This window comes from Nyctereutes procyonoides, unplaced genomic scaffold, assembly GCF_905146905.1.
Source record: "Nyctereutes procyonoides isolate TBG_1078 unplaced genomic scaffold, NYPRO_anot_genome, whole genome shotgun sequence".
NCBI classification, from domain to species: domain Eukaryota; kingdom Metazoa; phylum Chordata; class Mammalia; order Carnivora; family Canidae; genus Nyctereutes; species Nyctereutes procyonoides.
In genome coordinates, this window is record NW_026575043.1 from 26,887,259 (window position 1) to 26,901,567 (window position 14,309).

At 41.9% G+C, this 14,309-nt stretch overlaps 1 protein-coding gene across 1 annotated transcript; it reads right to left on the reverse strand.

The window, feature by feature from the left end:
* Positions 1-501: 501 nt before the first annotated feature.
* On the reverse strand, positions 502-13,385 carry LOC129508231 (lipase member J-like). The gene is given in 8 exon segments (XM_055323245.1): positions 502-735; positions 1,679-1,750; positions 4,386-4,457; positions 9,066-9,202; positions 9,681-9,790; positions 10,420-10,618; positions 12,978-13,095; positions 13,374-13,385. Coding segments are annotated over 8 exon segments (954 nt in total).
* Between the last annotated feature and the right edge of the window lie 924 nt (positions 13,386-14,309).

The window sequence follows — 14,309 nt, forward strand, 5'->3', positions numbered from 1 at the left end:
GGCCAGAAGTGGGCGGAAGCAGCAACATTACACTGGCATCCAGGCCCTCCTTCTTCTCCTTTTCCTTCCTCAGACTCCTTTGCACAGCTCAAAAGTGTTTCTACTCTTCATTCAGCATAGAGAAAAATTAGCTTTCGTATCAGCAAGCTTTCTCCCAAACGCTTTTTATATCTTACATGCTCATATTTCTTTGAAGAAAAGAAAACAGCTTTCTCAAAAAAGTCATCCCTTGCAATTGAAAATGTTTCAGACTCTGCTTTTAGTTGCTTATATTGCATCTAGACATTCAACAGCCTGCTTTGGGCTGAGTTACAATCCGTTACTTCCCCCTTATGGAATAAATGCCACTGATTTAACAAATAGAAGGCCCGGGGCAGCAAAACAAATAGGGAAAAAAATCCAGACTTTATTTAAATAACTGGGAAAACATACAGAGCAAGAAAAAAATGATTGGATTTTAAGAGAAATTTTATAGCTCCTTCAACACCAAGTACCGTATCTTTATAGACTGCCTCGGATAATGTCAACGATTTCATGGTAAACTTGCTGATATACATCTAATCTGAACAAAAAGTCAATATGATTGTAGTAAGAAATAGTTTTATGGTAAATATGGTGTGTAATTTCAGAAAGCAAATTCTCCACGTCTTCAGGATCGGCCACCAAGTCATTGCCTCCATTCCAAGTTGCTGTTGACACATTCATGTCTGTCACATTATAAAATGGAGGAGTGGCCTAAATGCAAACGAGTAAAAATAAGACAGAAAATGATACATGGAAGGTGTTCTTTACTAATTTTTAAGTGATGAATTAATGCAATTATTAAATCAACTCAGTCTAAAATAATTACCACTATGGAAGCAATGCATTTGAAAGAATCGGTATTACGATATTCTACTTAGAAATAGATCAGATACAAATCAAAACGAGACAGTTTGCTCTAATTCAGGGTATGCAGACATTCCACAGAGATAATTTCACTTTTATTTATAAAGCATGAAGGTATTTTAATCAAAAGTTTCTGTGGCTGTGTAACTGGCAATATGCTTATTAATAAATAGCAAATATTGGCAGTCGAAGTTAAATCTGATCGTATTGATTTTTATCTTTCTACAATCAAAACTCTGGAGTTTTACACAAGCAGACCAGGTCAGGCATGGAGTTTAGCGAAGGCAGAAAAGTATGGTGAACAGTGTAACTTTGAAGACGACAGACAGGTTCTAATTCTTCAAGATTTCTGTCATCCTCCTCATACAATTTTTACCACCTTCTCAGTGACTTTTATCTTTTCCCTCATTATTATGGGTTTGTCTTATCTTCCCAAATACAGTTAATAGTTTTAGGGTCAAGAACCATATTATGCCTTTTCTTTCTTCTTTAGCCAACCACAGAGCTATGCATATTATGCACACAGTGTTTCTTCTTGGGGGAGGATGAACTGCTCTATAGCCTGTAAACTTCCCCAGGCTCATCCAAGATATTTGTTGTTGAAACATACAGAAAGCCTGGAAAAGCTCATTGGGTTGGATGTGACAATATGGATCCAAACCATGGCGATCCTCATCTGTTGGTCCTTCTTACCCTGTTGTCCTCTTGGACTTTACATGAGCCTTTTTCTGTAGCAACATCCTCTGAACTGATCAAAGGGATCATTTTTAGCCTATACATAATTATGTACCTGATTAAAATGAACCAAGTTCAGAGCAGGGCTGCCCCAATCAAAAGCTCTCAAGTGACTGGAATTAAAAAGCTGAAAGAAAAAAATTTAAAAGCAAGATGACACTCCTTTGTTTGTTACAACGCAGCTGGTAAAGTGAGGTGCTCATTGGACGTGCCGCCCATCTGTCCCCGGCCTGCTGGTCTAGGTGCAAGGGGACCTCCTCACTCCTCCCTTTCTCTGTACAGGGCAAGAACTGGGAGTGGTGGCAGGTGGGAGGAGGGGAATCTACAGACTATGACTCTATCATCTTTATATAAATGCACAAATCCCCAAGGCCTTTTACCTTGTTAAAGGGGGCCTGTGTGCTTAGGGCCTCATCAGCCTTCCCCAGAAATCCTCAGCCCCACGCAGAGAGGTCAAAAGTGAGTGTCTACTGACGTCTGGGCGGCTCAGTCGGGTTGAACGTCCAACTCTTGGTTTCCGCTCAGGTCCTGATCTCAGGGTTGTGAAACTGAGCCCTGCGATGGGCTTGGTTCTCAGATCAGAGTCTGCTTGAGAGTCTCTCTCTTCAACTCCCTTTGCCCCTCCCCCTGCTCTTTCTCTCTCTCTAAAATAATAAAGAAATCTTTCCCCAAAAAAGTGAGTGTCGAGGACGCAGTGCCCCTGGACTACAATGACACTTCCCTAAACACCCTTGCTTCAAACAACAGTGCTCCAGAGCATGTGCCAGAAGCCACCCCTTGTTTCACCCTCCAAACTTATAGCCTCACCACCACTACCTGCTTTGAGCCTACTAGGTCTAATCTGATTGTGTCCATTTCCCCCCCTAATAATGTTTTCATTGCAGGAAGATTCAGAGTCTCAGGTTACCCATCTTCTCTGGGACTCTAACACACCCCGCATTTTACCTCCTCTCAAGTCCTCCCAACTCCTAAAACTCTCTCGACCATCTGGAATTCCATCGTTGGCCTGTATCTTAGAGCCTGCCTATGGGGCCCCTGGGTGGCTCAGCAGTTGAGTGTCTGCTTCAGCTCAGATCATGACCCCGGGGTCCTGGGATTGAGTCCCACATCAGATCAGGCTCCCTACGTGGAGCCTGCTTCTCCTTCTGCCTGTGTCTCTGCCTTTCTCTGTGTGTCTCTCATGAATAAATAAAAATGAAATCCAAAAACACAACCCACTACCCAATATCCCAAAATCTCTGTATCTTGCTTTTCCATAGCTTCTATCCTCTTCTAAAATTTTAATGATTTATTTATTTGCTATGTTTATTGTTTACTATCTGCTTGTCTGCTACTAGAATGTAAGCTTAAGGAGGATAGGAATATTTATTTAGTACACATATATATACCCTGAGCATAGAATAGTACAGGGCACCTAGTAGGTGCTCAATAAATATTGTTTAAGTGGATGAATAAATGCAAACATTACTTAGATTTTCCTGGCCTAGTTATTGTCAGGAATGACCTAAATCTAAAGATAAGTTAGGGATCCCTGGGTGGCGCAGCGGTTTGGTGCCTGCCTTTGGCCCAGGGCACGATCCTGGGGACCCGGGATCGAATCCCACATCGGGCTCCCGGTGCATGGAGCCTGCTTCTCCCTCTGCCTATGTCTCTGCCCCTCTCTCTCTCTCTCTCTCTGTGACTATCATAAATAAATAAAAATTTAAAAAAAATAAAAAAAGATAAGTTAAAGATTTTTAATTATTTATCTCAAACAATCACCTAGGAGATTTAAACATTTTTAAATGAGAATGCCCTTAAAGTATATCTCAATGATACTTTAAATTCCTAAGTATTAAGTTTAAATAATACTCATAATCATCACCCTATTGAACTCTCATAATATTTTTGTTAGAGCATTATTGTTAACTCCATTTTTAAAATTAAGGAAATTGACTTCGTAAAGATTAAACGAGCTTGCCAATGAGGTTCAGAGAAAGGATTCAGTGTCTGATATTTTGATCTGAAGTATACTGTTCTTTCTAGGGTATTTTCCTGGCTCACAACATTAAGATGATATTCACACTGGATTTTTTTCATCATCAATATCATTCAACAAACGTTCTTTGCGCAGAACTCTTGGCCAAGTACAAAAGTGAATAAAACTTGCTCATGGTCCTCATGGAGCTCATAACTTAACAGAGGAGGAAGTGTAGTCTAGTGAGAGGTGAGGCACTGGGACACCTGTGTTCTAGTCTTAGATGTTTTTTTAAAAGAAATAGCTCTGAGTCTTCGGCCAAGTCAAACGATGAACATGGCCTTGATGATTCCTAGTCTACTATTCTGAATTAACATTTTCTCATTTGTAAAACAGAAAATAACTATATTGCTCTGATCATTGCTTAGGGTTAGAAGACCTAATACATTATGATATTAACATAATTATACAATTATGCAATCATTTCATTTTTTAAAGATTTTTTAAAATTTATGTATTCATGATAGACAGAGAGAGAGAGAGAGAGAGAGAGTCAGAGACACAGGCAGAGGGAGAAGCAGGCTCCATGCAGGGAGCCCGACACAGGACCCGATCCCAGGACCCCAGGACCATGCCCTGGGCCAAAGGTAGGCGCTAAACCACTGAGCTACCCAGGGATACCTGCAATCATTTCATTTTATCCTAAATTTATCATACTATGGCAATGGCATAACTCCTAGAATGATGGCATAAACCATGAGTAGTATAAATAAAATCATATTAAAATGTACTTGAAAAGTTTTACCTGACTCCAGTGTACCATATTTTGAATAGATGTCCCTGCTGGGTTTTGTGACATATACACATCCACACGACTCTGAGGGGTGAAAAAATTATTTTTATACTTAGTCCAACCAGAGAAAGAATGATGTTCAACATTTACTATACTAAATAATTTCAATAAAATGTAAAATTCTTTTTAAATAAATAGTATCAATAAAAAGAGATAAAATTTTATTTTAATCAAATACATTTATTTGTATATACAAATAAATACACTTACTGAATGTGTAATTTTTGTATTAATGTAGAAGCTATTTTTGGATTTCTAGGTTATGTAATTGTCATCCTATACAGAAATCAATCAAGACTCTTAGGACTCACACACACACACACACACACACACACACACACTCCTTTTGAAGGCACTGAAGAACTGAAAAGATAGAAAGAAAATACCAGGAAAAATGGGGGAAAAAAAGAACCACTCAAAAAAGCAAAGGACTGAATCCAGTTTTTCCTTCAAGTTATTTGTCAATTGCTGAAGATCTGAAGTTTCATTTTGAGATTAGCTCAAAATCAGCCCAGGGCCTCCCAAGGGCAGTTAGGAGATTTAAAAAGAAACCCTCTCCATGATTAACTGGGGTCCGAAGTTCTACACACTCCCAGTGAAGCCATCAGCAACACAACAGCCTTCACGTCCATCCGTCATCTAGGTTCCTATTGCCTACAAGGTTCCTGGGAGCCCCCCTCAGTGAACAAGACATACAATGTCAATGTTATCCTATCAAAATCTCAGTAAGTTATCTTAAGGATATCAACAAACTGCTTCTAGGACAGAGAGGCAGAAGACCCAGAGCAGCCAACACAATATGGGAAGGGAAGGACAACGTTGGGGGCCTGACACAACTCGAAGATGTGCTATGAACCTACAGTGATCAGGACTGTGGTATTGGTGAAAGAAGAGACAAATAGATCCACAGAATGGAACAGAGTGCCCCAAAATAGACCCCCCCCCCAAATATAGTCAACAGATCTTTGACAACAGAGAAAGGGCAATACAACAGAGAAACAATAGTCTCTTCAATAAATGGTGTTGGAACAACTAGCTGACCATATGCAATAGGGAAAACAAAAAACAAACAAACAAATAAAAGAATCGAGATACATACCTCACACCCTTCACAAGACTTAACTCAAAATGGAACACAGACCTAAATGTCAATCTTAAAACTATGAAACTCCTAGAAGAGAATCTAGTTGGCTTTCGGTCTTGTGATGACTTTTTCGATAAAACATCAAAGGGACAATCTAAGAAAGAAGTAACTGACGAAGGGTTGCAGAAGGGGAGAGAGGGGTAAGGGGATGGGGTAACTGGGTGACAGGCATTAAGGAGGGCACATGATGAGATGAGCACTGGGTGTTATATTTTGTTGGCAAATTGAATTTAAATAAAATAGTTTATTTTATTTTTTTTTATAAATTAATTTTTATTGGTGTTCAATTTACCAACATACAGAATAACACCCAGTGCTCATCCCGTCAAGTGTCCCCCTCCGTGCCCGTCACCCATTCACCCCCACCCCCCGCCCTCCTCCCCTTCCACCACCCCTAGTTCATTTCCCAGAGTTAGAAGTCTTTATGTTCTGTGTCCCTTTCTGATATCTCCCACACATTTCTTCTCCCTTCCCTTATATTCCCCTTCACTATTAAAAAAAGAAGTAACTGACAAGCTGGACTTGATTAAAGTTAACATCGTCCACTTTACAAAACACAATATCAAGAGAATTAGAAGACAGGCCACAGACTGGAAGAAAATATTTGCAAAAGACATACCTAGGAAGGACTGTTACCCAAAACGTACAAAGAACTCTTCAAACTCTCTTCAAATGAGAACACAAACGACCTGATTTTAAAATGGGCCTAAGACTTAGATGAGTAGATATTTAGGTAGCAGATGACCACGGGAAGATGCTCCGCGTTATATGTCATCAAGGAAATGCAACTTAAAAGAACAATGAGACACTGCTACGTACGAATGAAAATGACAAAAGTCCAAAACACTGACAGCACCACATGCTGGTGAGGATGTAGAGACATCATTCACCGCCGCTGGTGATGCAAAATAGAGCAACCACTTTGGAAGACAGTGGCGTGGTCTCATAAAATAAAGTGTATCCATAGCATACAATCCAGCAATCACGCGCCTTAGTATTTAGCCAAACAAGTCAAAAACATGTTCACACAAAATCTGCACGTGGATGTTTATAGCGCTTTATTCCTAATTGTCAAAACTTGAACCCAAATGTCCTTTTAGTGAGTGGATAGGTAAACAGAGGTACATCCAGACTATTGAATATTTTTCAGCACTGGAAGTAAATGAGCCACCCAGCCATGGAAAGACACAGAGGAACCTTAAATCTTTGCTACTAAGTGGAAGAAGGCCATCCGAAAGGGCTACACACTGTATAATTCCAACTATATGACATTCTGGAAAAGGCAAAAATGGGGAGACAGTAAAAAGATCAGTGGTGTTGCCAGGAGTTGAGTGGGAGAGGGATGAATAGGTGAAGCACAAAAGATTTTTAGGGCAGTGAAACTTCCTATGTGACACTGTAATAGTAGATACATGTAATTATACATTTGCTAAAACCCATAGAATGTGGAAACCCAGAGCGACCATACTGTAAACTACGGATTTGGGGTACTCATGATGTGTCGATGTAGATTCATCAGTTGTAACAAATGTACCGCCCTGGTGGTAACTGCCCAGCCCAAGCTCATCTAGATTTTGTCCTATGTCATCTTCTTGGAGCTTTCTAGTCTCACATTTCATCTTTAGGTCTATGATCCAAATTTGAGTTAATTTTGTGAAGTATAGGAATAAGGTTTGTGTCTGGGTTCATTTTTTTTGCATGTGGATGTCCAGTTCTTCTGATACTGTTTATTGTAGACGCTATGGTTTTTCTATTGCACTGCCTTTTGTCCTATGTCGAGGATCTGTTGATGATATTTATGGGGCTCTAGATCTGGGCTCTCTGTTCTGTTCCATTGATCTCCTTGTTTCTTCTTTCACGAACCCCACACTGTGAGGTTTAATAATAAGTCTTGAAGGTCAATAGTATCAGTTCTCCAACTTTTCTCTTTCCCTTCAATACTGTGTCGGTTACTCTGGGTTTTGCTTCTGCCTATAAACTTTAGAAGTCATCTGTCAATATCCTTAAACTAGCTTGCTGGGATTTTGATTGGGATTGCACTGAACCTGTGGACTAAGTTGGTAAGAACGGACATCTTGACAACTTCTCTTTCTCTGAATGAATAAATTGGTTCTCGCTGAGAAATCATTAAATGGTACAGGTGCAGGAGCCAACCTGGAGTCTAAACGCCACAGCTGCTTCTGCTAAATCTGGGTTTTTAATTTAATGTGCTGAACAAGTATTAGAATGAATGCCTGCATCTGTAACAGCATCTATGCACAGGCAGTCCATATGGCCTTGGGAATAGTAGCCTGAGTACCAAAACAGTCTCCCACTCCAGGAATCTTGATGAACGCTGGAAGCGTGTAAGATAACCAGCAGGCACTAATGTTGATTACAAAAGGGTCAACAAGAAAAGGTACGAGTATTAGGAAGCAGGATATAAGGGCAGGACAACTTACATATAAGAAACTTTGGGAAACTAACACCCAATAGGAACGGCCAATAAAGATACCCATCATAGCACCTCTCTCTGTCCTCTACAGAGAAAAGACAGGTGTGAACACAAAATAATCCCAGAATGCTAATTCTGATTAGGTTCAGGGTGTTGGTCTAGTCACAAAACCAGAAAGGCTAAGAATCTATTAGTGTATGTGGGTAAATCATAAAAATGACACACCAGGCATGAAGTAAGTACTATTAAGAGTTGCTTTCTAATAATTGACAAAGTACATTTCATTTTTTTTTGACGAAATACATTTCAAATTCAACTTGTTCTCGCCATATTTAAGTTCTCACGTCACATCCATACATCATAAACAAGATATCATGGCAAATCTTACCATAATCTTCAGCGGACATAGCTTTGAACCAACAAATCTTTTAAATGAGGTATTAGGGAGGAAGTCTTTGCTGCCAAAAAAAGTCTGCAAAACAGATTCACTCTATTCATATTTGGAAGACCAAAATAATTAATCAAGAAATGGCATGATGAAGTCATTATATTTATAATCAAATGCACTGTCTCCCATTAGTTTAAAACATTTAAATTAGGGAGGTGCCTGGGTGTGGCTCAGTCATTTAGGTGGTTGACTCTTGATTCTGGCTCAGGTCATGATCTCAGGGTTGGGAGATCGAGACCCAGGCCGGGCTCTGGGCTCAGTGCAGTCTGCTTGTCCCTCTCCCTGCCCTCACCCTCCTGTTCAGTCGTATGCTCTCTCTCTCTCAAATAAATAATTCCATAAAATCTTTTAAAGACCATTTAAATTAAGGACAAAACTTGAAAGCAGGAGATAGAGATAAGTTGACTATTGGATTTTCCTTCACAATGAGATGTCCAAAGGTATTATGAGTGCTATCCTACTATTCCTTTGTAAAAACAAAGAATCCAGTGTCAATGAAACCAAAAAATTAAATTCATGTGAATATAGTCAAGACCTTTTATTTTGAAAGAACAAAATTATTGTCACTCTGGATTATCAACTATGAGAAGGAAAGGAATAACATACCTTTATCAATGACCTCCAACTGTATGCCATTTTAATTAAAGGGCTGTTTGAGTTTTTAATAGAAAAAACTGGAGCTAAGGCAAAAAAGACTTTGATTCTTCCAGCGATCTTTGGAATTGTAGAAAATGTTATGAAAGCTGAAAGAAAATAAGACAGAAAAGAACGATTCTTACGCAATCACTGGCATATAAGAAACGACATCATGGCAAGTAAGAGAGCATTCGGTATGCTCTGACCAATTCATTGACTCATTCCTTAATTCCCTTATCAAACAAGTGCCGATCGCCCAGCCTGAGACATGCACATTGATCACAACATGATGCTGATGATTAGTATTAAAAACAATGTATATTTTTTATATTCCCCAAATGAATGAGACCATATAATGTTTGTCCTTCTCCGATTGACTTATTTCACTCAGCATCATACCCTCTAGTACCATCCACGTTGAAGCAAATGGTGGGTATTTGTCGTTTCTAATGGTTGAGGAATATTCCATTGTATAAAAAATAGTGAAAGGGAATAAAGGGGAAAGGAGAAAAAATGAATGGGAAATAACAGAAAGGGCACTCTCTGGAGCTCCCCACGCAGCGTGACGACAATCCCCGGGCCTACCGATGCTGGTGCCCTGGGAGTGGCCTACATAAAAGATTCCCTCCTGTCCCGTGTGCCGCACGATGAAGTTGATCGAGGCCAGCAGGTCGTATTTTGCCATCTCGTCAAAATTACAACAGAAAAAGGGAAATTGGAATCCCCTTGCCACTGTTGCGATGCTAACACCTGAAGGTCATGACCCGGGGAGGGAAGGAGAATAGGTGGCGCTGAGGCTCAGCCAGCTGGGCTTGAACTCCTGATAGCCGCTCAGGCGGGCAGCTCAGGGTCCTGGGATTGAGCCCCCCGTCAGGTCTGCCCTGGCCGTGGGGTCCGCTGAGATCCGTCCTCTCCCTCGGCCCTTCCCTCCACCCCTCTTGTGCATTAATGTACCTACTGAATAAACACCTCTGGGAGAACAGAGTCAAGGAAAGAAAAAGCCTTCAAGGTAGTCTTATAAAGAGGCTGTTTATTCTACGTGCAAGGAAATAAACATATATTTATAGGTTATGGGGTGAAAGAAAACAGTTGGGGGGCCAACAAAATGATTAATGCCAATAAAAGTTACTGATTAAAAATGAGAAATGCCCTAAAATCACACAAGTACTCTAATTTTCAAGCCAACATTTGCATAAGTTTGTGATGGTCCGTGAAAAGACCTGATGGAGAGAAGACACTTCTACTTTATTTCGTTTGAAAACAAAACGCAATACTTCACACACTTATAAAATAAGGTGAAAAACATTACTGATATCATTTGTACCTGAAGGCCCAGAATTCTTTGGAATTGGTGTTTAGGTACGTGTGTTTCCGGGACCAGGTCGTCCCTCTGCTGTTCCCCATCCATATGTCATAACCGGCATCTGCCAGAATGAAGCCCACACTGTTGTTAGGGAGATTTGAAATCCAGCTGCTGGCAGATGTGAACAGGCCATGTTGCAAGTATACAACCAGCCTCTGAGCTAGGGGAAAAAATGCAGAAAATTTCTTTTTAAATTTTGTGGTATCTGCACAAGCATCTCCTCTGAAATTCAAGCTTCTAATACACGACGTTGGAAGCTTTAAAGAAAATTTAAAAATTTTTCTACTGTATAAATAGGGTGAATCACCCATGTTTAATCCCATCGTACGTCAGAGTTGGTTAGCACAGATAACTGAAGAATTTTTTCAAGCGACCAGGTGCACGATGCGGTCACGTTTCATTTCTCTCTCCCCCTCCCTCTGCTCGCTCCCTCTCTCTCTCAAACAAAGTAAAATAAAATGAAATAATAAAAACAATCAGATGTATAGGAGTGCCCACATTGCTATCAGACATGTGATTATTCTAATCTTTAAAAGTTCACGTCTCTTCGAGGGCTTCTGATAGAAAATGAGGAGGGGATGATATATTTGGGATTCCCGTGATCACCGGGACACCTTTTGTCGGTCCCAGGCCTGTGCCCCGGCAGCTGTGCAAGGACCAGGGCGTGACCGGTCAGGGGCGCAGTACCCTTCCAGGGAAGGCCAGACTTGCCCCATCAGGGGCGCAGCTGGGCAGGTGGCCACGGGTGGTGCCACCGCGGCGCTGGCATCAGCTGTAGTGGCTTGTGTGGTTCTTTGTTCCCTTGGCCTCCCTCTTGTAGGCTTCCCAGGAACAGGGCCTGCCACCCCCGGTAGCCCTGTGCTGGGTGAAGCGTGCAGGATGTGACAGATCTACGGTCTGGGGGAGGCAGCAGGTGCACCCTGCTGTCTTGGGGCCGCACCTCCCTCCTCCCAGGCAGCGGGGCTGGGCTGGCTGCCCTGGGCGCCCCTTCCAGGTGCTCCTCGGAGTTGCCCCTCCCCGTGCCCCCCCGGCCAAGGGGCAGCCCCTGAACCCACCAGAGCATCTGCCCACCAGTGACCTTGGGCAATGACTAACCCGTGCGGCGATGCCACCCGAGCCCCCCGGCTGCAAGGTGGGGCCCTGGGCCAGCACCCCCTGCCCTGCCCTGGTCCCGTGGGCCTTCTCCGATGGCACAGCCAAGTGACCGCAGGCGCCGGGATCCTGTCTCCGGCCTGGCTTCCTGATGGCTCCGAAGCACCCCGCTGTATCTTTAAAATTACCTTTCAATATGTTATTATAGTATTCGTGAAATCAGGTCAGATGCTGAAAAATGATGACTAGAATTATGTCAGACCTAGGTGAACATTTTACGTCCAGCCGCCGTGACCTTTATACGGACACAGAATGACATTGATCGAAGTTGTTTCAAGTTAGCATCTTCCCTGAAATGCACTTTAGTGTTTAAAACGAGAACTTAAAAGGGTATTTTATGCTACAAGAAACATTCTTTTCAGGGAGACAATCTAAAAAGAAAGCCTAAAATAAAATAAAATAAAATAAAATAAAATAAAATAAAATAAAATAAGGCTGGCTTTTATTTGAGCAATTAGATGAAGAAGCAAAAGGGATCAGGACGCGTTGTGCTGGGAAGCGGCCGATACTGGATCACAGCCCTAGTGACGAAAGGAGGGCCTGATGCCTGTGAGCGCACCTGCGGATGGTGATGCACCTGTCGTGGGCAAGGGGAGCGCGGCTGCACCACCCAGGCCCCTCTGCCATTACTGGAGGAGCCAGGCAAGGCCAGGCCGGGAAGGACACTCTAGCCAGCAATTTATCAGACCTACGGAGACTGGGGCCGGGCACCACGTGTAACCCTTCGCAAAACAAAGAGATGTAGAGAATCCATACGTGTGAGTAAAGCGGCCACAGAGAACACTTAGAACAGCTTGTGTTCCACAACGCTAAAACCAGCCTGTCAACAGGAAGCCACGGAGAGTGGTCCCTCCAGAAGGGAGGCACATAGGGCCCCCGGGGGGCTCAGCGTTGGGCATCTGCCTTGGGCCCGGGGCATGACCCCGGGGTCCTGGGATCAAGTCCCGCATCGTGCTCCCCGCAGAGAGCCTGCTTCTCCCTCTGCCTATGTCTGTCTGGGTCTCTCATTAATAAATAAATAAAATATTAAAAAAAAGAGGGGATCCCTGGGTGGCTCAGCGGTTTTGCACCTGCCTTTGGCCCAGGGCGTGATCCTGGAGACCCGGGATTGAGTCCTGCGTCGGGCTCCCTGCATGGAGCCTGCTTCTCCCTCTGCCTGTGTCTCTGCCTCTCTCTCTCTCTCTATGTCTATCATAAAAAAAATATAAAAAAATATAAAAAAAAAGAAAAAGAGAAAGGCCTGTAGAGACATGTCTGTGCATGTAATCTTTACATCTTTTTCTTGTCCAAAACTCACTGAGAGGAAACGGAAAAGTTAAGAACCCCAGGCCCAGGGAGTTGCCAGTTTGTTCGGAATTGAATCTTACTTGAGTTGTCCTTGTTTATCTTCCCATAAGGAATTCTATAAAGGCCGAGGACGTAACCGTCTTCAGTTACAATATCATACACTTCATCCGGGTAGCCCTAATAGGAAATGATTTGGCTCTTGATAAACAGAAAAAAAGAAGCTGTTTAGGATAAGATAGCTGGTCAATAATGTAACCTGATGCCAATCTGACCTATTAATGTAATAATGGACCTTTGTATTGTCTCTCAAGCTCGGGACTAATTTTTTTCCTGCTAGTTCGCTGATCCGTTCAGTAGCAGCTATTTTAGAACACCTGCCAAACATCAGTCCTACACATTACTAGTTTTCTAACTACTAATCACTCAGACTTTGACCTACTCAGCCATATGCAATTTTAAAATATACGTTGACCCACGAATGTTGGCATGTCTATGCTCATAGCTGAGCTTAGATCTGAAATCTGTGTGTACGTGCATGCATGCAAAAGGGAATTTGTAAGTCCTCCATAAAGGTGTTTGAATATATTTCCATATATTTTCATCCAGGGATGATATAAGGCTGAAGGAGAACCTGGCAGCTAAAGAAGAGTAATGGGGACTATTAGTTGACCTGTATGGAAAGATTTAAATGCAGAAATATATTAAAATAAAAGCCTCCTCCCCCCAATTAAGGAGTAGCGTTTACCAGCAGCTTAGCATTTATTTCCTAGCAACTTAAAATGTTCATGTTCACTTCAGGGTTCCCAGATCGAAAGACAGCTTGGGTAGTTCCCAGAAGGAAAACCAAAGACATCACTCTGAAAAGGAAGGACATGGGGGACCTACAGAGAGAAGGAGTTGCTAATACTATTAAAATGGCAGCAAGTGATACCATTCGACTGTTGAACTAAATCTCTGAGTTAGGGAATATCTCCATTTTCAGGTCAGAAAACCAAAGCTCTGAAAAATTAACTTGTCCAAGGACGTACAATGTGTAATTGGCAGCAAGATTCCAATTCATTCCTGCTTCAGGCCCAGATCCATGCTCTTCCCACTACCCTCTTTTGTAGCACAAACCCCTCTGTGAGGTTTCCATTGTAGACCTGTTTAGCCCAGTTCCAAAAGCCTTATCCTACATTGTAAGTTGATACCTGAATCAATGATGTAATAATATTTACCAGACTAATATTTATTTAAAATATATTTAAAGGTTGTTGGGTTTTTTTTGGGGGGGGATGGGTGAAGAGATTAGGAAGCTTGGATGACTTAACTTTTATGTAGCCTCTCAGCATCTAGATTTTATTGCCTACAGAAATGGGAATTTTGACAAAATCCTAAATTCTGGGAAGCTGGGACTCTTTAAGTTCTTTCTA